This window comes from Tamandua tetradactyla, chromosome 20 (genome assembly GCF_023851605.1).
Source record: "Tamandua tetradactyla isolate mTamTet1 chromosome 20, mTamTet1.pri, whole genome shotgun sequence".
Lineage (NCBI taxonomy): Eukaryota > Metazoa > Chordata > Mammalia > Pilosa > Myrmecophagidae > Tamandua > Tamandua tetradactyla.
In genome coordinates, this window is record NC_135346.1 from 32,013,897 (window position 1) to 32,040,898 (window position 27,002).

The 27,002-nt window shown below is 44.3% G+C and overlaps 1 protein-coding gene across 1 annotated transcript in view; it reads right to left on the minus strand.

Annotated features, from left to right (window-relative positions):
* Positions 1 to 612: 612 nt before the first annotated feature.
* The window catches only part of CCDC69 (coiled-coil domain containing 69), a 31,318-nt gene continuing 4,928 nt past the window's right edge, over positions 613 to 27,002 (minus strand). The window contains exons 2-9 of the mRNA XM_077137441.1: positions 14,364 to 14,433; positions 12,084 to 12,196; positions 9,721 to 9,808; positions 5,040 to 5,113; positions 3,788 to 3,889; positions 3,178 to 3,297; positions 2,203 to 2,300; positions 613 to 1,487 (exon numbers count right to left, since the gene is read on the minus strand). Of these exons, the coding sequence (XP_076993556.1) occupies positions 1,310 to 1,487; positions 2,203 to 2,300; positions 3,178 to 3,297; positions 3,788 to 3,889; positions 5,040 to 5,113; positions 9,721 to 9,808; positions 12,084 to 12,196; positions 14,364 to 14,433 (843 nt within the window). The 3' untranslated portion in view covers positions 613 to 1,309. The remainder of the gene's footprint in view (positions 1,488 to 2,202; positions 2,301 to 3,177; positions 3,298 to 3,787; positions 3,890 to 5,039; positions 5,114 to 9,720; positions 9,809 to 12,083; positions 12,197 to 14,363; positions 14,434 to 27,002) is intronic.

Sequence of the window (27,002 nt, forward strand, 5' to 3'; positions counted from 1 at the left end):
GGGAGGAAACCTCAGCTCTGCCAACATAGAACCAGTGGAAAAGTATGGATTGACTTTTCCTACTTGCTGGCCCAGGGCTTGACCTCAGGCAAAACCCTTTACCTCCTGTGCTCTCAATTTGCTCTGCTGTTAAAGAAGGATATCCCTGCTTCAAGGATCTTATGAGGATGGGGGTGGGAGCTAAGTGAAAGTACTTTGATTTAAATGCTCTAAGCAAGGGAGGGCTTACTGTTACTGGGGAGACATAGCTGCAGCTGACCCAAAGCTGCAGGGTTTGCCAGGCCTGCTGAGGTCAGTTATTCCAGCTGCCCTGTTTTAGGAGCTTGGGCCTGGGATCAGGAGTGGTAGAAGAAGGAGCTAAGGCTAGAGAGTAGGTGTAAAAGAAAGGAGGATGAGACCTGGGATGACAATCCTGGCTCTGCTCAGTGATGTCCTTCCCACCTCAGTTTCCTCGTCTTCTGAGTGATGAGGTCCAGCTCTGACCCACTGAGTGTGCTGAGAGCCCCCCAAGTGGCCCCCACTGGCTGGATGGCACCGAAGCTGAGGGACCAGGAGGGCTGAGGGGATGAGCCTTGCCTGGTAATGGAAGAACCACAACCAATCCACAGCTCAATCCACAACCCCTGGTCTGACCAGACTCTGGGACCAGAAGTGGCATTCGGGGATACTCACTCCAGCCCCCGCCTTGGCTGGGCTGGGTCCATGGCACTGCCAGCCTAAGGGCCTCCTGTCACTTCCTCCCAGATACTCACCCTTCCTGTTTAACTCACAGGGCCTGCCTCTTCCCAACCCTTAATCTGATCTTCAGATAACCCTAGAATAAGAAACCTTAGAGACTCAACAGTCATTTGCCCAATTCTACCACCCATTTTACAGGAGGGGTAAACTGAGGCCAAGCGAAGGCCAGGATAAAAGGAAGAACACCCAGGCAGATGCTGACAAGTCAGTGAGTGGGCAGCAAGCTGACAAGCTAGGACCAGGTGGTTGTCTTCTCTTTGTCAGATGGCTGAAGAGGCACAGCCCACTCTTTGGGAAAAGCCTTAGAACTCTCCAGATTTGGACAGTTCCCTGGGCTTGATTCCTGGGCTAATTCAAGGGAAGGTAGATGCTTCTTGGGGCCTCCAAAGCCCAGTGGGTGGTTCCAGGCAGCCCAAGCCTCCAGAGCTCACAGGGCACATGACTCTGGCTCCCCCTTTCACTTCTACCCACGTTCCTTTCTGGGAAAGGAACGGAAAGACTCCCACTGCCTTCTCTGGAAAGTCCTCGTGAGAGCTATGACCACAGCATCATGGCAGTCCAGGGCCGCAGCCTACGTGGCTAGAAAGGAGACCTCGGTGGGGGTGATGGAGGCCAGAGGGAAGGCTGGAGAGGCATCGGCCCCAAGGACCCGATAGAGCAGCTCCTCCTTTTCCTGCTGGAGCTGGCGCCGCAGCTGGGACTCCTTCTCCAGGGCTTCATGGGCGAGAAGCAGGTCCTCTGAGAGCTGCCTGTAGAAGACAGACTGAGTCTGGGGGCGCCTATTGGAAATGCCCCACTGGGGCCTGCAGCTACTGCTAGGACAAGCCCGACCCCTCCCAAGTCGTCCCTGCCTCTTGCAGGGTTCCCACTGCCCTGCCATTTGTCTCCATGCGAGAGGGAGGCAGTTGGATCTATTGACCAAGGACTGTGGGCCTCACGGGTTGACAGCTCTGCATTCAAATCTCTGCTCCATCTCTTCGCTGGGTAACTTTGTACTAGTTATTTATTCCCACCAAATTTCAGTTTCCTCATTTGTAAAATGGGAGTAATAATAATGGCATTATTAGGGTAATTATGAGGATCAGATGATGTAATATGTAAAGTATTCAATAAATTGTGTCTGACACACAGTAACAGCTCTCATTTAGCAAGGCCTTGGAACTGATTCACTCTACATGGGCCTTGAGAGTTGTAAGCTTCCTGTCTCTCCTTCTCTGCACTGGGCTCTCCTGCAGAGCCCACACAGCCAGGCTGGGTCCTGGACAAGGGCCAAGGGATGAGAATGGACAGACATGACCTACGACGGTGAGACTTGGGCTTCTGGGCAAGCTTCCCTGGGATTCTTGACTCCCAAGGAAAGAGGAGTCACTTTCCCCAGATGGGCTCTGGGTCCACCGGCCAATCCATTCCCTTTTTAGCACAAAAGCGTGGGGATGGGAGGAAAGGAGGCAGGGGGATAGCTACCTTGACATGACCATCTGTTTCTGGCCTCGGACATGGAGGTCCTCATTCTCCTGCTGCAGGATTGTTATTTTCTCCTCCAACATCAGGATTTTTTCTTTCTGTAACAAATCAGAATGAGCTCAGAAAGCTGCATACTCACAAGGTGCAATATGTGCCACTGACTTTCTTTTAACTGTGGCAATTGGAAACACTCTAGACCACACCTTACAGCTCATGGAGCAATGATATTATGTAAAAAAAAAAAATGAAATTAAAGAGTTAGCATAGGGCTGCCAACGTTTAATTCTGTATGTGAGAATGTAAAAAAAGAATATAGCCACGATCATCTAAAATCACCATCAGTTCCTAAAGTAATAGATATTTTTCTCCCAAAGTGAGGAAGAAATAAACTATATAATGTGTCTGTTACTCTGTTCCACAAAAATGGTTAAACAAAATGCTTGAGATGGTCAGATTAAGATACAACTTGTGTGGCCCACAGAATTTACTTTGAAGGAGACCAGAGATACTTCTTCCAGACCAATATAATTTCTGTTCAGTCTTAACCCGAGGTTTCTGAGAACTCAGTTCTCCTGGGGACAAACCCACCTGTGTCCTCCTTGCCCGCTACTCACCAGCCTTGCCCTTGCTGACTCTGGTCTCCCATATCTGCCTGACCTTTCAGCCTTGCCTCCTTCCTCAGCCCCTGTCTGACCTGTGATCTCTCCTGGCCTCTTCTGATGATCTAGACTGTCTGCCCCATTGGCCCCAAGTTCTAGTGATCTGAGGAGACAATAAAAGCACAGGGTCCAACTGACAACAAGCCACTGCTCAAGCCAGACTAGCCAGCTGCAGCTGTCTCAAGCGCCAGCATGGGCAACAGTTCAAAGCTGGTGTGGACCAAGCTGGGGCCTCCTGGTGCCTGTGTTAGCCGAGGAAATGCCCAAGAAGCAAAAACCTGATGCTTCATCTACCCAGCTGTTCCCAGCCACAGACCGCTGTTTCTAGGTGGATCAGCTGCTTGTCCAGTTCATGAATACGCTCGTTCTTCATCTCGATGACAAAGTGCAAGCTCTCCAGCTCCTGCTCCCAGAACTGGCTGGGGCTCCCATAATCCTAGACAGGGGTAGAGAGTGACCTCATCAGACCAACAGGCAGAGAGGGACATGATCTTACTTCCCTCCTCCCTACTCTGCCAACAGCTCATTTGACTTTCACGTCACCTCCATCTCTTGGCACATGATGACTGCATAGTATCCTTTATTACATTTTAACCTAATCCTTTGACGCATATACGAGAACCAACATGGATGAGAGTACTAAGGTTCCATTAGGATGAGCTACTTGGGTTAGGTGCTATTTGTACCTACTTCTCTTTGAATCCAGAGCACAAGCACTTAACTTCTCTCCTATATGCCTTTCTCTAAGCCTTACTTTCCCCCCTCAGTGAAATGGGGACCCTGGTGCTTCCAGCCTTGCGAAAGTAAGAGCGGCAGGTCTGCGCCTTGCCCTTGAGGAGGGACTGGCTTTTCCCGCTGCCCAGACCCTGCCACAGTGATACTCTAGAGACTCAAGGAGGAAACACACAATGTGTACCACCACCTACCTGGATGTGCTTCTTATAGTCTTGGCTCAGAATAGACTCCTCCACCCTCTTCATCTTGGCCTGGAAAGCCTCCAGCTGTGAGGTCAGTCTATCTATCATCTCCTAAGAAGGGAGCAGGAGGGCGATCAAAGCCCGGCTCAGAAAAGCTGTAGGTGGACTTCACCACATTCCAGAGAGGGAACAATTTTGGTTCTTCCAGTCAGTCTTTCAGTCTACCCAATACAACAATGCAGGCTTAATCTATTTCAACCACTGCTTGAAACACACCAGCCCAACCATTTTGCTAAAAAACACTCAATCACTCCCCAGAGCCTTAGGGTCAGGAGGAAAAGGAGACTTCTTAGGGAAAATGTCCCGGTATTCAGAGCCCATGAAAATCAGGCTCCGTGTACTTTTCCAGACACACTCCCCACTGTTCCCTTCTACACATCCTCTCCTGCAGTCACACAGGCCTGTTCAGTATTTCATTACTCCCCAAACTGCTGCCTGCATTCTTGTCTTCATAAGTTTCCACTGTCTAGAATTTCTTCTACTTAAACTTTGTCCCTTGTCTTTAGGGCTCCTAGGCTCCTGCCTTCAGGCCCTGCTTATCTCCCTAGGCTTAGCTCTCTCTACTTCTCTCCCACTTGCACCTTCTACCCCAAGCATCTTGGATTTCTTTCAGTTCCTCAGGTTTCCCCTCCTTTCCTCCATGCCTTTACATAGTTTTTCCTTTCTTTCTAGAACCCTCTTCCTACCCTTCTTCTTATTATTATTTTTTTTGCATGGGCAGGCACCAGGAATCGAACCTGGGTCTCCAGCATGGCAGGCGAGAACTCTGCCTGCTGAGCCACTGTGGCCTATCCCTTCCTACCCCTTCCTTACCTAAAGAATTCCAACCTATCCTTCAGTTTCCAGCCTAGACATCATTCCTTCTAGGAAATCTACCCTGACTCGCCAAATTGGGTTAGTTGCTTTCTTACATGCTTCCACAGGTCCCTGTGCATCCACTCACCCTCTAATCACACCAGAGTACCCAGCCCATGTGGTCTTCAAGATCCTCCCAACAGTCCTTGGGAAAATAGTCAACCCTAACTGCAGACCAAGTCCTCTTGAGCTAACAGCCTGGTTGCCACATGAAGGGGCCTGGATACATGGAAACTCTCACACTTAGGTAGAGGCTACCAGCTTGGCTGTTTTGGGGCTTCATGTTGTTTTCATGCAGTTCCTTCTCTTCCTTCCCCAGAGATAGACATGGCCCAGCTCCTCTCACCTGTTGGGCTGCTGTAGCCTCCTGGAAGGCGTGGGTAAGGGTTTCTTTCTCCTGTTCACATGAGGCCCGGAGAACTGTAGGGAAAGAAGACTCTATGAGTTCGAACACCCAGACACTTCCCCCAAAACCTTGGCTTGGGGACATAGTAGACATTTAATACAAGCTCATGAAAATAGGAACAAATTATATTCATGGAGGAACTGAGAATCTTATCAGATTATAGGTGCCAAACACATCTTACTAAGGCTAGGATCCAAAGATCTCCTTGCAGCAAGCTTGCTCATCTCAGATCACAGTAAGCCATGGAAATGGCACAGGCCAAGTATTAGTAAGCTACGTTAGCCAGAGCATGCAGCATGTCAAGGCAGAGTGTGAGACTGCAGAAAGTACATTGGTTTGGGGGTCAGGAAATCTACCTGGTCTTGGCTTTGCTTCTTCAAAACTGAGAGACCTTGAAAAAAAAAACATCTAAAAGCCCTGTTGCCTCAATTGTGAAATTGTGTCAGTTGAGCCTGGCTGTCTCTAAGGGGCGTTTTGAGGACCACATGAGGAGAGGATATGCAAGGACTTTCCAGATTGGGCCATGCTGTACAGAGCTGGACGTAACATTCTCAAAGTCAAAACAGTTATATTTATCTCCCCACCCCTACCACTGCAAAGTTCCTTTGGAAAATACAAGCTTTGTCTCAAGTGAAAGAAGATAACAGGGAAGTGAACAAGGAAGTGACAAATCAAGGGGCAGGATGGGAAATAGAGTTCAGTGCAGCCAAGTGCCAGATATATAGCAGTGACAAGAAGAGAATTGTTCAGGAATATGAATGGGATAGGGCCATTAAAAGGCTATCAGATAAGATGTATAAAATTACATACTTTTTAAAAAATTGTGGGCCTAATTTGTTAATTTGTCTATAAATACAGGTTCTGGACCAAGGCTTTAAGCCCACACCACCCAATTTGTGTCACTTAATGTAGCTACAAAACTCGGACAGAATGCCTGGAACAGCTATTTGCAGATTCTGGAAAGTAAATGGTAGCAGGAAGACCGGGGAGGAAGACCAGATTTGAATTAACATTAAAATAGCAGATTTAAATAAGACCTAGAATTTTACATATTCAAATATTCAAAATATCCAGCATATGAGTTCAGAATTGCTGAGCATCTGATTCCAAAATTATTTGGCATACCAAACAGCAGGGAAATCTCAACTTGCTGGAGAAAAGACAATTGAACAGGGCCAAAGCTGAGATGACACAGAGGTTGGAATTATTAGCAGAGACTTTAAGGAAGCGCTTATAAAATTTCTCCGAGCAGAAAGGGTGAGCACTCTTGACAAGAATAGAAAAACAGACCATCTTGGCAAAGAAATAGAAGATATAAGGAAAGGCCAAATGGAAATTTTAGAACCGAAAAATAAAATAAATGAAATTAAAGACTCACTGGGGGGCAGTGCAACGCGGGCTCAGTGGCAGAATTCTCGCTCTGCCATACCAGAGACCCGGGTTCGATTCCCGGAGCCTGCCCGTGCAAAACAAAAACAAAAACAAATGAACAAAAAACCTCACCGCGTGCTCAAGAGCAAAATGGAGATGACACAGGAAAGAGCCAGTAAATTTAAAGATAGATTAATAGAAATTATTCAATCTGCATAACAGAGAGAAAAGGTTTTGGAAAAAAAAATCCCCAAAAACAGAACCTCAAGGACTGTGAGAAAATCCAAAAATGTCTAAAATTTTGTTATCAGAATCCCAGAAGAGAAAAAGGAATATAGCACAGAAAGAACAAATGAAGAAAGAATTCCCAAATTTGACAAAATAATAAATTAGACTTTATCAAAATTGAAAGCTTTTGCTTTGTGAAAGACATTGCCGAATGAATGAAAAGTACCAACAAACTGGAAGAAAATATTTTCAAATTAAAGCACTTGTATCCAGAATATGTAAAGATCTCTCAAAACTCAACGTAAGGAATGATCATAAGTTAAGAATGTTCGTGTTTATTTGTTGTTATATATATTTTTTTAATTTAAAAATTAATAAAAAAAGAAAGAAAAAGTTACTCAACACTTTGGAGAAAAAAAAAAACAAACCTCAACGCAAGAACAAACAAACCCGTAAAAATAAAAAATATGGGCAAAAATGTGAACAGATATTATTGGGCAAGGAAACATATGAATGGCAAATAAGCACAAGAAAAGATATTCAACATCACTTAGCAAAATGCAAAATAAGCGTTGGTGAGAGGACAGAACAAATAGATTTCTGATACTTAACTGATGGGAATGTAAAATGCTAAATTTTCCCTTGAAAACAGTTTAGCCATTTCTTAAAAAGTTGACCTAGCAATCCCACTCCGACATGTTTACCCAAAGGAAATGAAGGCCTATGTCTGCACGAAAACCTCTATGTAAATGTTTATAACAGCTCTATTCATAATCACCCCAAACTGGAAACAACTGAAATGTCCTACGACAGGTGAATGGATAAACCATTAATAAGATATGATTCGGCAATAAAAAGGAGTAGATTACTGATACGCACAATAATTAGGAAGGCTCTCAAAGTCATCATGATGAGAGAATCCACTCTCAAAACTCATACTGTATGGTTGCATTTTTATAACAGACTCAAAAAGAAAACAACAGGGTTGCCAGGGGTTGGGGTGGGTGAGGATGTGAGGACAAAGGGGTAGCCAGAGGGAGATGTTTTGGGGTGATGGGCCCATTCTGCATCCTGATTATGGTGACGGTTACATAAATCTGTACTTGTGTTGAAACTCATAGAACGGTACACCAAAAAAAGGTCAATTTCACTGAAAGTAAGTTAAAAAAGAAAATACAATAAAAAATAGAAAAGACAAACAAAGGATCATCAAATGTGAAAACCCACTTCTAGCCTCTCCCAGTTATCTGTGAACCTCCCCCAAACAAACAAAATCCCATATATCCTCCCCCCCATGCTATGCTTATATTTATGTATTTAATGCACTCTAGTAGCACTTAGTAGGTACCAAGCAATCTAAAAATAACTAAAAATAATGAAGTTGTGCCTCCACAATATTCCTGTGGGGTAGAGAAGACAGGTTGTATAGCTAGAGAAATTGAACCGAGGCTCAAAGAAGTTAAATGACTCGCTTAGTTTAACAGCATTTATTAATATTAAAAATCCAGACTGCCAAATTCCCAGGGGAGACTTTTAATCCCATTTCAGAATGTTGCAGGTCAATGTTGCAATATGTTTCAAGAGTCTTAGAATTGTTCAGACCTCTACTCTAATTATTTCATTTTCTGCCACTCTAAGGACAAAATATGAAATGTGGGCACATCTTTATGCAAAGGACAGTGTTATTAACAATAGCCAACATCTAGATGCCTAGACTTATGGGAAATAAGGAAAACCATGTATGCCCATGGAAATATTAGCCTTCATAAGCATTTTACTAGCAGCACAATTGGTAGAAACATATTTGATACAATGTTCATTGAAAAGAACAAGATATGAAATTTTACACAAAATAATCATGACCCTGTTTTATAAAGATAAATTATTCTGTGGAAAGGTCATGTAAACACTGATGATTAAGGGGAAAACTGGCATAGCACTCTGGAGGTCAATTTCAATAGTCTCAAAAATACAAACAATTTGCCACCCAATTAGTTCTACGAGGATGTTATTCTAAAGATAAAATTATGAACATGGGAAAAGATTTAACAATATTGTCTTGACTGTAAAGTATCATTGCTGTTACACAGTGGCAAAAAGTTTGAAGTTGCCTAAATGCATAACCAAAGGGGTTCAGTTAAATGAAGCAGCATACACACAGGCAATACTGTGTGGTTCTTAAAATTTACACTTTAGAAGAGTTCAATGAAAAGATGCTAATGCAATTCAAGGTGAAAAAAAAAAATCAATTTACCCTCTGCAAAGAATATGGGTATAAATGTATATATATAAATGAAAGGGCTCTACATCAAAGGGATAACCGTGATTATCTCTGGGTAGAATTATATGTGATTTAAATTTTTTAATTTTTTCAATAATAAAATAATATGCTGATACTTCGTTGTCATATATTATGTGTGTGTATGTGTGTATATATATACACACACCATTTAATTCTCATAAGGAGAGGAAGGTTAAGTAACTTTTTCAAGGTTATACACCTGGTAAGTAGTGGAGCTATGATTCAAACTCAGGGACTATGGCTTCAGAGTCTGTGGTTATAACATATAACCATTATGTTATAAAATCTCTTTTCTTTTAAGTCCACAGATTTCAATTTCTATGATAATCATACCTGGTAATATAGGAGGAAGAAAAGCTATTATTACAAATAATTGACCCAACCATAACATTTAAGAGCTGTCATTACTGTGGGGAAAAAAAATACAGATACTTAAAAATTCGTTCATTTGTCTAGGTTTTCTAAATTTCCTTTATGAATATGTATTAATTTTTTAATAGAAAGAAAAAAATTCAAATAAGATAAAATAAAGCTTTGTGTTAGACCGGTAAAGCCAGGCCCCATAGGAAAAACCTGTCACCCCTCTGGGGCCATGCAGCCTGTGGACTCCAGCTCTGACACACTCAACCTCCTGTGGGCCAGAGGGACGGGGGTGGGACCAGGGGGAGACCCCAGGAGGAAGGTGTCCCCCAGCTCCCCATGGAGCAGCTCCACTCTTACCTCGCAGGGCCTCCTCACATTCTCCTTCCAGGACCCGTCGCTGCTCGGCCAGTTTTTCTTGAAGCTCTGTCTCCCGCTCCTTCTCCACCTGGGGCAAAGCATTCAGAGCAGGATGGAGATTGAATAGGTTCATTCAGGGCAGCCTCACTTACCCACTCACTGAACCCTGGCATTGTGTGGAGCTTGGTAATCAGAGTCCCATCCCTCAGACGAAGGGATGGGAAATGACATGTGGCCAGAGAGGGCAGGAGATTCCAAGTCAATCAGCAGGTGTGGCCAACAGATCCCTTTGGGGCTTTGGAAGGTGCTACCAGAGAATTAACTGGGTGGAAAGGGTCCTTGGACCCCTTCTGGTCCTGATGCTCATTCAAGACAGGAAGCCCTCTACTTCTGTGCTTTCTCTGCTTCAATGCAATGAGCCACAGCTCCTCAGTTCCCAAGGCCACATGTTCTAACCATGGGTAGGGCGTACTCTTAACAAGTGACTTCTAACTTCTACCATTGGGTCCTGGTTCTGCCCCTGAGGCAACAAAGAGCCAATCTGCTCCCTCAGCCCAGGCAGCCCCTCAGACATCTGAGCACAGCAACTTTCATGTCACCAGGCTGAGCAGGCCCTGCAATTCTCATTATCCTCCACTTGAGATGCTTTCCGGTCCCTCTGCCACCTGTGAAGGGACAGCCAATAGGCACACCCAGAGGCAAGGCACAATTTAAAAGGGGTTCCTACTCCAGCTGTGCCACTGAGTACCTGTGCGTCCTCGGATCAGCCCCTATCCCCACTTAGGCATCAGTCCCCCCCACCCCATGTAATGAAGGAACTCGATTCATGATCCCTTCTGTCCCTTACAAGTCTTGCAGTTAAGGATTCCACAGGTACATGCCAGGGCTGCATGGCATCCGGGCAGTGACTCTACCAAAACAAACTAGAGACACACCACCAATGCAGTTAAGCTCGCCTTCCGTAAGAGAGGTGCTTCTGAAAAATGAGCACAAGCAGAGTGCTTTTAGTGTTTCTGGGGCACTCACTGTGGCCTACCACCTCGTGAACACCTTGAGGTCAGGCTCTGGGTCTGATTCTTTCCTGTGTCCCTCCTGGCGCCCCGGTGGCACCTTCCTGCACACAGTCAGCCCTGAGCCAGCCTGCTGAATGGGCGGAATCCAGAGGAAAACTTTCAATAACCAATGACCCTACCATTTAATAGGACATTTAGTTTATAACTACAGAGGCCCCTCTTTAAAAAAAATATTGTTTTTCAGGACTTTGAACGTTTCATACTGAGCAAGTTTCACACCTGCAATTTAAAATAACCAATAAAGATGATTTAGAGAAAGGCTTTGTGCACCTTCGTAGGATCTTTTAAACCGCTCTACCATCCCTCTTTTATAAGAAAGGAAACTGAGGCAGAGAGAGAGGGGAAAGGTTCATGACCAAGTTAGAATGAGGAAAAGGAAATGCTGGGATGAGATGCCTTCATTTGTCACATCTCTTTAGTTCCCTTTAATCTAGAATAGTTCCTTTGTCTTTCCTCATCTTTCATGACCTGGACATTTGACAGGTCTAGGCAAGTGATTTTGTAGAACATCTCTCAATTTTCATTTCCAACTAATTTTTGAAGTCCTATAGGTGTCACTTCCTCAGAGAGGACCTCTCTGATCCCACATATCAGACAAATGCTTCTATGATGGACTTTCATAGCATTCTAAACTCTTCACCACACTTGTAATTGTAGTTAAATACATTTGTGTAATTGTGTTTAACATCTGACTTCTAGTTTTAGTCAGGCTAGACTTAATCATGCTGCAGTAACAGGCAACACCAAAGGTTCAGTGGCCTAACATAAAGCTTTATTTCTCACTCTCTACAGGTCCAACTGGGTTCAGCAGGGGGCACTGCTATTGTAATCATTCAGGGGACCCAGGCTCATGAACAGCCACTGTTTTGGCTAGTCACTTCACTAGCCAGTAAAACCTCTCAAAGGTCTTTAACCAGCAACTAAATGCTTGGCCCAGAAGTGACTCTGGTTCTTCCTCTCATATCTCGTTGGCTAGAGCTAGTTGTACACCTCCCACCCAATCACAAGGTAGGCCAGAAAGTGCAACCCAGCAGCACCAGTGATTTTTACTCTTCCCAAAGAAACAGTCTGTTTCCTGAGAGCAGCTGCCAGCTCTGCTGGCTTTAACCAATGTGCCTGGGACACAGTGGCTGGATACAGATATTTGTTCAACAGATAAAGGACTCCTTCTTTGGTAAAAGGAGTAAGAGATACAACAACAATAAAAACCCAAACTAGGCCCTCACTCTGGGATTTATCCAGGTCAGCTGACCTGCAGGAAAGAGAGAAGGTGGGGTCACCTAGACTTACTTGTTGTGCCCACAGCTTCTTTTCCTCTTCATGTTGCTGAAGAATTCTGGTTATGTCCTCCTGGTGCAGCTTAGCCTCATCAGATGCACAGAACTGGACCGTTGTGGCTGTAGCTGAGAAAGCAAAACATCACACAAAGCAAAGGGGTCGGGTCCACGAGAGCAGGCAGGAGGCCATGGTGAAGGGTGGGGATGCTGGCCTCCACTTCAAGAACGGTTTCAGTTGGGGACCAACCTCCAAGAAGAGCCCCTCAAATCTCCCTGACTCTGGGGACCATCCTTCAATGCAGGAGCCGGTGGTCTGTATAGAGGTGTCCTATTTGCTCTTTCCAATATTTAATTTTTTAAAAAAATTAGTGCTTATAATAACTGATTGCTTACTAATACAGATTGCCAACTTTTCTTGAAGAATCCAAAAAACTGGCCACCCCAAGCCAGGATGCCTTCAGGCCAACCAAGAGCTGGAGCTGGCTCCTTTGGCCAGGATGTGGCTGTGCAGTTTGAAACAGTCCTCACCTCTCCCTGTTATTTGCTTTACCTGCTGGGACCGCATGAGCATCTGAGTATGGGATCCCTGACCTTTGGCATCTCCAGCGCTAGAGGCAGAGGTGCTGTTGTGAGCAGGAAGAGGCCCCAATAAGAAGCCCAGCCCTTGCTTAGGGAAACTCCAAAGCAGGCCCTACCCGCAACCACTCTGAGTCTAACTAGGCTCTGGGTATTATCTAAGGCAGTGGCCTATCCTCTCTGAGTCTAGGTTACCTACTTTGTAAAATTAGGAAACTAATGGTACCTCCCTCAAGGTGCTCTGAAGAGGATTCAATTGGAAAACAATGGTGATGATGATAATAATTAAAGCAGGAAAGGAGAACTGTGAGCAGACCCTGCCCAGCACGTGTTCAGCACTGTTTCAAATGCTTCCAGGAGTTACTCATTTAATCCTCACAACAACCTAATGTGGTGGGCACTATTCTTACACCCATTTCACAGATGAGGAAACTGAGGCAGAGAAGTTAGACTGCTTTCCGAAGATCACCATGTTCACAACCTGGGGAGCAGGGATATGAACCTACACAATCTCATCCGATGACCAATACTCCAAACTCCCACCTTATTCTGCCTCCTGTGCACGAAAATAGGTGCTCGATGCACATTTGCTCTCAGTACTCCACCAAGCAACAGCAGTTATTGCTAGTGTTACCATTACAGAGCTACCTAGGCAGGGTATGCAAGGGGTGTGGCGAGAAATGTGAGGACCCTGCAAGGGGGCTGCTAAGGGAGAAGCAAAACTGTGGTCAGTCTATAGGACAGGGGGCGGGCGAGTTGATGCCCCTGGGTCAGGAGCTCCCAGAGGCCATGAGCAGAGAGACAGACATTAGGTGAGAGCAATGGTCAGTATCAGAGAGCTCCGCACATAAGTAATTTAGCTCAAGGTCCCAAATGTTGGTCCACAAGACCATTCTCAGGATGGCCCCAGCAGGAGAGCAGCTTATCAAAAAGATATATGGGTACTAAAAGGGCAGATGCTTTAGCTCCACTCCCAGAGATTTTTATTAAGTTAGCCAGTAGTGGGGTCCCAGAAGTGTATCTTTGAAACTCCCAAGTAAGTCTCATATACAGACAGTTGGAGAACTTCTGAATTCTGGTCCATTTACTTATCTTATGATGCTTGCATTTCACCTATGATCTCCCCAACAGCCAGTCATCCACCCTGTGTTTGAACACCTTCAGGGATGGGGAACTCATTCTATTACTAGGCAGCTCTGGTTCTTTTAACCAACAGCCACACAAAAAAAGAGATCAAGCTGAAGGGCCTGTCAGTTTCTGCTGTCTTGAAGCCCTACTACTGCCCTCTGGGTCATGATGCACAAGGTTCATCCTTCATCACTGAGGGCACTCCAGAAGGTTAGAAGTGTTGTGTCTCATTGAGACATCTTTCCAGGTAGAACATTCTGTTTCTTTAACCACTTCTTATAGGATATGGTTTCCAGATTCCTCACTAGCCTGATCTTTCTCTACTGAACACTATTTGATTTTTCTGGATCCCTCTGGAAAGGTACTTTCCAAAAAGAAACTCAGCATTCCAGGTGTGCTTCCCCATTCCAGCAGGGCAGAATAGGGAAGCACAGATCAGACCATCACCTCTGATTTTAGACATGATACTCCTGTTAATATGACCTACATAAGCACTCAAGAGATGTTTAAGTAGCTATATCACCTTTTATGATTAAGGTAAGCAACCACATGGGTGTAAGTGGGAGCATTTATGGGGCTGGCTACTCACCTGTGTCCCCATCAAGGAGGCCTGTTTCCTGGGGCTCTGGTTTGGGTGGCTGATCTGGTTCCTGGTGCCTCTGGAAGTAATTAGACATCAGAGAGGTGAAGGTAGAGGGTAGGAGGTCAATGGGAGGATGGGATTCTTCCAAAGGCAAAGCAAGACTTCCAGTTCTACCAGATCTTGCCCCATATCTGGTCCACTTAGGCTGCCTCACTGGCTCTATGCAGCACCCCTCTGCCCAGGGCTGGCTTCCTCACCATTGCCAGGAAACCCTCAGTGGGGGATTTGATATGTGTTAGCCTTTCTTTAGATCCCTGTGGTCTGCTCTTGCTGCCATCCAGGGGGCCCACCTCCATCTCCCAGGACTTGGCCAGGTCTTCAGTCTCATCCCTACCCCAGCTATGGCCGTGTGATGCCTTACAACCTCCCAACCCATGGTCCAGAGATGATGCCCCCTTCCTCTTTGGGCCGGTGGATGTGACAGCTTCCAGCCAAGTTCCTCTCAAAGCTATGAGGTATTAGGGACAGAGCATCAGAACTTGCAAGCCACATGGCTTGCTCTCTGTTAGAAGCGGCTGTTTCCTCAACTATAAAATGGACAGTAGTCAGGGAGAAAAGAACTGTAACAAATAAGGTATCAGTGGCTGACAGAGTTCAAATAGAGTTGGGAGGCTACTCTTACACAAGTTTCAGCTAGGTATTGCTATATATCATGGTTTGCAAAACCCCAATCAAATCATTCCTGCCAACTGTAAAGAACACGTAGGGCTCTATGTGAGATTCTACAAAGGTTCCTTGCACTAGGATTACTCTCCAGAAATCTACAACCTTCAGATGGGTTCCTAGGCCAGGTAAGTCCGGAAAGATCAGCTGTTGTGGAACATCAACTAGCTCCATCCCCATAACCCATATTAGCAACACCCTTTTCCAACACGAAAAAGTTAGAATGGGAATAGCCCAAATATCCCTAAAGACTGAAAGAAAGATCAAAGGAGAAGGTGGAGTTATATCAGAGAAAATAGCGTTTGATAAGTGAGTTATGACCTCTGAATTGTTATATTGATATTTCTTTTAGTTCCCAGTGTCTTGGATCAGCTAGAAGGAAAAACCTAAAATTGTGGAGCTGTAACCCATACCAAACCCTGAAATATGTTCTATAACTACTTGTTGCAGAGTGCTTTGAAATTTATTGTTTTTTTTTGTATATATGTTATTTTTCACATTAAAAATATGAGAGAAAAGCAAAATAGCATTGGCAGAAATGGGTATAATCAGGAATGAAAGCAGGGCTTTAGATCTGAGTGTTTCATCCTAGTGCCGTGTGGAATGCAGGCATCCTATTGCTGGTCCTTTCACTGATGCTGAGGCAGCCCATTGCTGACAGTGAGCATAAAGGCTTCTGAACATCTATCATTCCAAATAGAAGATATTTTAATTTTCCTGGATATTTTATCTGGGTGGGGAGGAGGTACTGGGAGAAAAAGTAAATATCCTAAAAAATAATAATAAAATAAAATGAAATGAGATGGATAGCAGCATTTATTTGGCCAGATAGGGGCAAAATATGATACTCATGGGGCACCAGGCACGATGCTATCTTACCCATGTTATCTGTGAAATTATGAAAAGCCCCAATTTAAAGATGAGGAGAATGAGGCTTAGCAAAGCTAGGATTTGTCAAGGTGGCTTTGGGGAGCAATGATAGTCAGTATTTGAGCCACAACTGGTGGGCCTGCTTGTGGCCAGTGTTAGTTGCATGTGATTAAAGGGGGTGGCTGATACAAAAGCAGGGTCAGCCACTCCCAGATTTCCGGTTTCCATAAGTGAGTAATTTTTTAAATGGGAGAGCTGACGTGGGGTTGGCAAGCAAAGCGATGGAAAAAATTTATTCACAGACTATCACTATTATTTCACAAAAGAAAGGACACTTGGATGCTTTGAAACATAGTAAGGAAAGGTTCAAAACAGTTCTTCCAAGAAAGGGGAACTGACATCTTATTCAACATTACACACACACTCACACCTTTATTTTTCTCATTTTACTCTAGATAGGTAAAAGGTTGGTCAAGATCTAGCATTGGATGCTGGACTGGGAATTGAGGTGGAAAATACATTTACACCACTTTGCACATTTTTCAACATGTTCTAGACCTCAGCTTAAGCAACACTTTAAAAATGAAGTCAGCCTATGAAAACGTCTAAGAAATGTTCACTTGGGAATTATCACATTAAAATTGAACTTTAGTTTTTATTATGGTAACAGATATTTAAAAGGTAGTTATTGGAATAAAATCTATTAAAATCTTCCTCAACTCAAGAACCACTGAAATACTGCTAGAAAGCACACTTTTGATAGCTCAAGAGAAGGCTCCTGGAATAAGTCTGCTCCTTCTCCAGAATGCCCAGCATAGAACGTGGCACAGAACAAGTGCCTGCAAATGCAGGGAGGCCCGGAGACTCCCCCAGGCCTGGTGCCCCATCTCTGCTCAGTGCTGGGCGGGCCTGACTTTATACATCTCCAACCCCCCTGTGAAGCCTGGGCCCTCCCTTCCCAGGGCAGAGGAGAAAGCTGGGTCCTGGCACGGTCCAGAAGAGCTGTCAACACAGGAATCTGGCAAAGTAACAGGAACCAGCCTCTCTGCCCTGGGCTAGAGAAAGAGAGAGAGAGAGAGAGAGATAAAAGCAAGGGGTTGACTCTTCCCTGTTGCCACCACCGGTGACGCTGAATCTGGGCAATGTATTTACGGGAACGAGACTTCCTGGATTCCAGTCTTGCTCTACCAGTAACACAGACAAGTCCCATCGGCCACCGTGCGCTTCAGCTTCCTCCTTGAAGAGGTAGAGATGGGAGGTGTGGTGGGCTAACTTGATGACCCCATGGCATTCAAGCCCCACATGATCTCAGCTCTTCTCGACGGTGCTGTGAGGCAAGGGTAGTTACCGGGGTTGTTTGCTCAGTGAGGAAAGGCACGGCCACGCTGTGCCTTAATGCCAAAATCAGAATTAGAATCCAGGTCTCAGAGCATTCAAGACAGTAGAACAGAGTGATTTAGAAGCCTGGGACACTTTTTCTTTTTTTGAGAATTTATGGCATATCTACTAAGTTTTTTTTTTTTTAAACATAACAGCATATAAAAATGAACATTCTTACCACATGATCATTCCATTCTTGGTATCAATAACTCACAATATCAATAACTCACAATCAATAACTCACAATATCATCACAGAGTTGTATATTCATCACCACGATCATTTCTTAGAACATTTGCATCAATTCAGAAAAAGAAATAAAAAGATAAAAGAAAAAAACTCATACATACCATATCCTTTACCCTTCCGTCTCATGACTGCTAGTATTTCCATCTACCCCATATATTTTAGCCTTTGTTTCCCGTTTTTTTTTTTATACCACTTGTTACTCCCTTCCATTGGTCACTAGCATTTCAATCTACTAAATTTATTTTAACATTTGTTCCCCCTATTATTTATTTATTTTTATTCATCTGTCTGTACTGTAGATAAAAGGAGCATCAGACAAGGTTTTCACAATCACACAGTTATATTGCGAAAACTGTATCATTATACAATCATCTTCAAGAAACATGGCTACTGGAACACAGCTCTACATTTTCAGGCACTTCCCTCTAGCCTCTTTAATATACCTTAACTAAAAAGGTGATATCTAACAATGCATAAGACTAACCTCCAGGACAACCTCTCAACTCGGTTTGAAATCTCTCAGCCACCAACACTTTGTCTCATTTCTCTCTTCCCCCATTTGGTCGAGAAGGTTTTCTCAATCCCTTGATGCTGAGTCTCAACTCATTCCAGGATTTCTGTCCCAGGTTGCCAGGAAGGTTTATACCCCTGGGAATCATGTCCCACGTAGAGAGGGGGAGGGCAGTGAGTTTGCTTGTCGTGTTGGCTGAGAGAGAGAGGCCACAGCTGAGCAACAAAAGCGGTTCTCTGGGGGTGACTCTTAGGCTTAATTTTAAGTAAAGCCTGGGACTCTTGAGTCACTAGATTTAGTTCCAATCCTAGATCGAACACCTGTATATGTCTGACCTAACTAAGCCATAGGGTCCTTACCAGGTTGTTTTAAGGATTAAACGAGATAATGCACCTATAGTGCCTGGCATGTATAAAAGATTATTTTAGGGCGGGTCATGGTGGCTCAGCAGGCAGAGTTCCCACCTGCCATGCTGGAGCCCCAGGTGTGATTCCCGGTGCCTGCCCATGAAAAAAAAAAAAAAGCAGCATGGGTATAGGGGTGGCAGTGAGGGGTGGGAAGAGCCTAGAGTTGAGGTGGGGCTGAGCTCTGGAACAGGGATCGGGCTTCCTGAGTACAACTTGGGAGCAGGAAAGCTGCAGAGATAACATCTTACAGCCCAGGACACAGGGAGAATATACAACTGGGTAGGAGACCCAGTTTCCAGTATTACCATTTGATTTTAGGTGGGTCCCTTCCCCTTTTCAGATCTTGTTTCCCCATCTGTGAAGGGCCAGGGTTGAAGCAGGTATTCTCAGTCCTTCTGGGCTCCAAGGCAGCTATTCTGCCGAGAAGGCTGGAAACAGGGGCCTTACAGCTTGGCAACCCCCAGAGCTCTGGGGTCCAGCTCCCTGTAGTCAAGCAGACCAGGGCCCACTCTAGTGTCCACCCTGAGCAAAACTGGTCTGTCTGGAGTAGATGTGCTGTCCAAAGCAGACATGGAGTCAGGGTGGAAGGGGAAGACAGCGTCCAGTACTGTGAAGTTAAACCAGCTCAGGCTGGGTCTGGTGAGGCCCCATAGAAGATGCTCACATTTTGGAGGGGAAATTGACAAACTGAAAAATGTCCAAAAGGAACTGACAGAATGGAGATGAGTACTCAAAACCATATTATAGTAGAGACTTAATGGAACAAGAGTTGGCAAGAGAATCTGACCACTGTCTCAGAATCTCTGCAGGACTATCATGGGGTAGAAGTGTCGAGTGTGTCCTTACAGCCTTGGAGGGCAGGATTGTGGCCAAGAAGTAGATGTTTCAGTTTAATATGAAGAAGAATTTCAGAAATGTCCCAAGCAAAGATAGGCTGCCTTGTGGGAGAGTGGGGGCCTGGGGTTGGCGGTGAACTCCTATCACTGACAGCAGGCAAGGAGAGGCTGGAGAGACAAATGATCTCTAAGGACCCTCAATTCCAAGGATCTCTAATTTTCTAAAGTGTCCTTTTGTTCAGAAGTAAAGACTCCTTCCCCCACCCCCGAAAGCACAGTGTTTAGTTGGTGCAGGTGCTGCGTAAACACCACCAGCGTTAACAGAACATCACGGGGCTCTACTCATTTCTGTTCAAATTGCACATCTTTGGGTAGAATGTCCATAGTCCCATATCCAAGCTCCCCAGTGTCCCTCAAACTCTGAACCCTACCAGGCAGTAGTGAGTTAGGAGGAAGCAACTTAGGAATCTGACTGGGAGGGAAGCTGAGAGTAGATCTTTTTTTTTTTTTTTTTTTAAGAGGAGAAAAAATTTAATCATGATCTTATAAGAATGGGCGCAAAACCAAAATGTGGTGGCTGGAGCGCCAAGCGATAGAATGTTTTTATACGTTAAGCTTGGCATGCAGGTCCCTCCCCTGTTTCTCCCCTGATTGGATACTCCAGAGGTTACAGCCTATCCAGATAATCTAATTCACTTTTTTTTTTAAATATGAACATTCTTTTTTTTCCCATCACATAGTTGTATATTCATCACCATGATCATTTCTTAGAACATTTGCATCAATTCAGAAAAAGAAATAAACAGAAAACAGAAAAAAATTCATACATACCATACCCCTTACCCATCCTCATTGATTACTAGCATTTCAATCTACTAAATTTATTTTAACATTTATTACCCCGATTATTTATTTTAGTCCATATGTTTTACTCATCTGTCCATAAGGTAGATAAAAGAAGCAACAGACACAAGGTTTTCACAATCACACACGTTGCGAAAACTATATCATTATACAATCATCTTCAAGAAACACGGCTACTGGAACACAGCTCTACAGTTTCAGGCACTTCCTTTTAGCCTCTCTGTTATGCCTTAACTAAAAAGGTGATATTTATTTGATGTGTAAGAATAACTTCCCGGATAACCTCTCGACTCTGTTTGGAATCTCTCAGCCACTGACACTTTATTTTGTCTCATTTCTCCCTTCCCCCTTTTGGTCAAAGTTTTCTCAATCCCTTGGTGCTGAGTCCCAGCTCATTCTAGGATTTCTGTCCCAGATTGCCAGAAAGGCCCTCACCCCTGGGCGTCATGTCCCACTTAGAGAGGGGGAGGGTGGCGAGTTTGCTTGTTGTGAGGCAGGATTGCTTAGAGGCTACATCTGAGCAACAAAAGAGGTTCTCTGGGGGTGACTGTTAGGCCTAATTTTAAGTAGGCTTAGCTTATCCTTTGCGGGGTTAAATTTCATGTGAACAAACCCCAAGATTGGGGGCTTAGCCTATCACTTTGGTTGTCCCCACTGCTTGTGAGAATATCAAGAATTTTCCTCTTGGGGAAGTTGGAATTTTCCCCCTTTTTCACCATTCCCCCAGAGGGACTTTGAAAATAGCAAGAGTAGATCTTGAAGGTAGCTCAACCTTCCCTGGAGACACTTGGTCTAATCCCTCTTTCGTGGGCCTTCAAGACTTGTGTATTCCTCACTAATGCATTATTCCTTTTTCACTTAAAGAGTTCAGTAAATCGAGGGCCTTTAGGAGTTTATCCAGCTCCTTCCCCAACCCCATAAACCACAGCTTGACCACACTTGGTCATAGTTTTTTCAAACTCATCTTGGCTGGGGAAAGCTTACTGGGAGGCAGAAGACAGGACTGGAAGGGCCTCTGGAAACAGTCTTCTAAGACCCACGTCCTTTTCCCAGATGGAAAAAGTTGAGGCCCCAGAGGTAGGATGGGCAGTAATTTTTCAGAAGTCTTAAAGCAAGGGAGCAGAACCCTGATGAGACTTGGGATTCCCAGCTGAGCTTGGAGTCCCTTCCATTCCCGTTGCCTGCGTATCAGATTTATCTGAGTCGCTGAACCCCTAGGGGAGGGGTTATGCTGAGCCTCCAGGGGCTCAGTTCACACCCCTTCCCAGAATCAAAACTGCCTCACTCCTTTTCCGGTTCTTAGACCCAGCACAGGTGTGCCCCACCCCCATCCCCAAACCATTTTCGTTTCATGATTTGAACCACCACAGGCAGAGCCCATTGGCTGAAGGTACAGGAAGGAAGGAGGTGGGAGTGGAGGCCCAAGGGGCCCCCAGAGCACAGGGCGGGGCAGATGTGGTCTCCACTGCTCGCATCTGACCATCTGACGACTGAGGAAAGAGGACTCTGTGGAGGACAGAACCATTTCCTTTTTAAATACCCCAGCAGCTGGCAGGGCCAGACCCCAGCAGCCACTCAGAGTCTGAAAGACCGTGAGTGTTGGGCCTGATCCCTTGCTTTGGGGATGATGAGCTCCTGCCTAAGAAAGGTCTGTTTCCATGACAGCTTCTTTCTTTCTTCCTCCCTAGAGCCCACCTTTTCTTGTTCCATGTCACTTCCCGTAGAGGTTGCCAATTCCAGTCATCTCAGAGGGCCCAGAGCTGGCAGAACTAGAGAGTGCTTCTGACATTTAGGTCAGCCCTGCAGACAGAAGGAGCAGGGTGGGGAGCCCCGAGATGCACGACCACATAAACAGCTGTCTCTCCAACCAGATGCCAAATTGGAACCTGAGTTGAAGTCCTGGCTGGCTGCTTGGTTGCTGTGTGGACTTGGGCAAACACTCTCCCCTCTCTGGGCTTCTGTTTCCTTCCTTATTTGGCAACAGCACACATAAGTGCCTTCTGCTTTGACATCCTGTGAGTGGGGAAGAAGGTGACAGAGTGAAGTCATCCTGATACCTCATCATCTACAAATCCTGTCATGCTCATTTGCTTCCAGCAAGACAGGGGCTGGAGTTTGACACATTCAGCTGTCAGCCCTTGTCACAGGAAGGCAGGATTGTCTGGAAGAGGAGGATGGCAGAAAGCTCAGCAATCACCTCCCAATTATGTGCAGCATGCTCCATGATTCTGCAGTTACACTCGCAGCAAACAGACGCACTATGAGTACCTATAGGATGCTCAGGGCAGATTCATTTGTAACAAGGAAACGAACCTTATGCCCATCAGTTGGGGACTTGCTAAACACACTAAGGTACTGAATACTACAGAATGCATACGTTTAAAGATTTATATACAAGGAAGGATAGGCTTTTGGTAAAATACCAATATGCAAAATAGTCTATTGGTACATAAATATATGTAAATGCACAGGAAAAATTACCTAGAAAAGTATATATTAATGGCAGTCGTTATCTCTAGAGAAGGGACTAAAATTGTGGTCAAGGAGGGGGAGCTTTAGTTTTACCTAACTTCTTAGAATTTTTAAACAGTGTATTCAAGTATTACTTCCCTACACAGACATGAACAAAAATAAGAATAAATCTCTCTCTTAGAACCTAAAGTCAGTCAAGGTAGTCATTTTACTGATGGAGGACTCAAGGCCTAAGACGAGACATGCTATTTGAGATCACATAGCAAATAGTGAAAGAGTTAGAAGTAGGACCCAGTCTTGACTCCCAGTCCAGTGTTTTTCCTTTTACAGAAGCTACAGCTGGCATCCAAAAGTACATGGAGCCGAGTCCAAGTATATCCTTGTATAAAATGCACCGACTTTCCTGTCAAGCCACTTTTTCCAAAGGGGAAGCACTAGGTTTTTGCTGCCAGTTTGACTGGTAACAAAGTGAAGGGGAGGGAGTGGGGAGCTGTTAGTCTGAGGATATCTTTGCTGATAAGAGGATAAAAGGTTAGGGCTATTTCCTTTAGGAAAGGACAGTGGGGACATATGCAGTATGGGGCAGCAGAGAACTGGCAAAGTGGTCCACAAAGTTCAATACCAGCTCAATGAGAAAGAACTCTACCGCTGGGGGAAAAGGACAAACAGAAGTACGTCAGTTTGTACATTCCTTATCTAGGGGAAAAACGTATGTGGGATGGGTGTTTTATGTATTCCAAGGTTATTGGCCTAGATGTTCTGGTAGGTTCAGTTCTGAAAATAAAGTGACACAAGATAAACCATTTTTAGGGATTTCAGGGTCTAAAATTCACCTGACAAGAGAAGTAGAAGGGTGGCCTTCAGGTAATGGATGGCTTCAGTCTGCTAAACATGATGGGTTTTCTCTAGCTGCTTCTCTCTGCCCCAGGAAGAGTCACAGGAGCCTCCTCTCCCCCTCCCAGCCCCGCTGTCATGGAGCGCCCTTCCATTTCCCAGTCTGTCCCTCTCCCTGGTCTTCGGGGATGGACCACAGCACTCAGGGTGGATGGCCATCGAGTGGTCAAGGTGCCTTGAGGATGGAAACCCATGTGCACTCTGAAATGTCAGAATCGGAACTATGGCATCAACCAGACAGTTCCTTTACAGGGGATCCTGCTTTCTCCAAGTTTAGTGTTTGAACGTGAACTTCCACGAATTTTATATGGAGATCTTCAAGCTCCTTTTCCAGGCAGATTTCAGACTGTTGTTCCCTAGCTGATCTAGAACATGGCGATGTCAGGTGGTAAGTCCTTCCTACCAGAAGTTTAGTTTGGAGAGTATCACTATCCTGAATTATAAAATAGCATGCTTCTCGACAGTTAATTTGAAGTTTATCTTTTCTGTCCTTTTTATAACAACAGCAACAAAAACACAAATGCTGACAAGCATTCATCCCAAACTTAACACCCAATCAAGGTAAAGATGGGAGTCTTTTTAGGAGGTGGCTGAGAGCACAGCAAGCTCTCAGAGGACCTCTACTAGCCACTTGGGAATTCAATTTTTCTAGTTGAAAAGTATGGAATTAAAAAACAAGTATACTCTGTGTGAGACTAAAGGGAGAGATGCTTATTGGGTGCAAAATCTGTATTTCGGGTAATGCATTTCCTAATTTAACTTGTATGGTCAGTTTAGTTGAACACCATAAATACATGGAATCTTGAATAGGGCATGAGATTTTGTTGGTTTGTCCAGGTTAGTGTGATGCCCTGATAAATCCCAGAGTGAGCTGGACAGTGAATAAAGAAGTATTTGCAAAGTCCCCTTGGGGAAATGAGGAGAAAGGAGGAAATATTCAACTTCCCCATTTGGAGAATTTCTGGTATTTTCGCAAGCAGCAGTGACAACCAAATCAAAAGGCCAAGCCCTTGATCTTGGGGTTCACTCCTATGAAACTTTTGCCTGAAAAGGACAGGCTAAGCCTACTTAAAATTTAGGCCTATGGGTCATCCCCAGAGAACCTCTTTTTTTGCCCAAATGTGAGCCCTTTATCTAAGCCAACTCAGAGGTGAACTCACTGCCCTCCCTCCTACATGGTACATGACTCCCAAGGGTGTAAATCTCTCTGGCAATGTGGGACAGAAATTCTGTGATGAGTCCCGACCCAGCATCAAGGAACTGAGAAAGCCTTCTTGACCAAAAGGGGGAAGAGAGAAATGAGACAAAATAAAATTTCAGTGGCTAAGAGATTTCAAACAGAGTCGAGAGGCTATCCTGAAGGTTATTCTTATGCATTATATAGAAATCCCTTTTTAGTTTATGGTGTATTGGAGTGGCTGGAGGGAAGTGCCTGAAACTGTTGAGCTGTGTTCCAGTAGCCTAGATTCTTGAAGATGATTGTATAAAGATATAATGTTTACAATGTGACTGTGTGATTGTGAAAACCTTGTGTCTGATGGTCTTTATATCCAGGGCATGGAAAGAAGAGTAAAAAGAATGGATTAAAAAAGTAAATAATAGGGGGGCAAAGGGTAAAGTAAATTAGGTAGATGGAAATACTAGTGGTCAATGAGAGGGAGAGGTAAAGTGTATGGTATGTATGAGGATTTTTTTTTTCATTTTATTTCTTTTTCTGGAGTGATGCAAATGTTCTAAAAAATGATCATAGTGATGAAAACACAACTATGTGATGATATTGTGAGCCACTGATTATATACCATTTATAGAATGTATGTGTGTTAGGATTTCTCAATAAAAAAAATAAAAAACAAAAAACCAAAAAAACCCAAGTACACATATAGAAAATATGCCACTAACAGTTGTGTCTTGAAGCAAGGAGTATTAGGAATTTTACTAATGTGTTTTAGATTGCTTGGCATAGACTTTCTTTTATAACACTGAAATCTGGTGTTTGACTTCCCAGATGCTCCAGGGTGCCATGTGTATGGAAGCCTCTATTGGCTTTAGCTGGGATGATTTAGGGGTGGGACATTATTTTCTTGGTTTGGCAAAAACCACTAGCCCGGGGACCATGTACCTGCCCACATCCCACGATGCTGTGGCAGAGAGTTGGGTCCTGCTTCTGCCATGACGGAAGAGGTGGCTCTTTTTCATGCTCTCTGACTGTCCCACTCTTAACAAACCAAATTAAAAGTGAGATTTGCTTTGCTCCTACTGAATAAGTATGCTATGTTCTGATGACAAATTTCTTCTGGCCAGAATAGCTTTTCATACACCCAACTCATCCTACCACAACTGTCTGGCTCCCATATACCCTTGAAAACCCAGTCAATCATAGCAGCATTACTCACAATAGCCAAAAGGTAGAAGCAACCCAAGTGTCCATCAGTAGAGGACTGGATAAACAAAATGTGGTAGGTAAACAATAGAATATTATTCCAACATAAAAATGAAATTCTGATACATGCTACAATATGGATGAACCTTGAACACATTATGTTGGTGAAATAAACCAGACACAAAAGGAAAATTATATGATCTCACTTATATTAATCATTTAGAATAAGTAAAATCTGTTGAAACAGAAAGTATATTACAGGTTACCAGGAAGGAGAAGGTAAGGGGGAGGGGGAGTTATCCCTTAAGGTGCCAAGGTTCTGTTTGAGGTGATGAAAAGGTTTGGGTAATGGATGTTGGGGACAGCAGCACAATAGTGTGAATGTAATCAGTACCACTGAATCGTACATTTGAAAGTGGTTAAAATGGGAAATTATGAGGTGTATGTGAGCCCCTACAATAAGAAATAAAAAATAATAATAAACAAAAACAGACAAAATGCTCTCTCCCGTGAGGCATCCTGATCCTTCTTTCCCCTCTGTACTCAAGGTTACACTCTCCCCGGGTTTAGGAGGCAAACAGAACACAAGGATGCCCACCAGTAACGAAGGTGGGATAGGGGCTGTCCCAGTGTCCAAACTGGTTAAATAAGCCACAGAACATTAGGCAGCCAATAAAATTCATGTTTCCATCTAAAGACCACTCAGGGCTCTATCTGAGATCCTACAAAAGTTGCATATAATAAGTTTACTTTTCAGAAACTTAAAACCTTCAGATGGTTCCTAGGCCAGACAAGTCCTGAAACCCAGAAGTGCCAGCCTCTACACGGACTTCAACTAGTTCCATCCCCCTAGCCCATACTGTCGACATCTCTTTTCAACACGAAAATAGAATGGGCATAACCCAAATATCCCTAAAGATTGGGAAAAGGATCAAAGGAGAAGGAGGAGTTAAAATAGAGAAGTTAGGATTTTACAAATTAGTATGACTGCTGAATTATTATACTGATATTTCCTTTTGGTCTTCAGTGTCTTTAGAGCAGCTGGAGAGAAAAACCTGC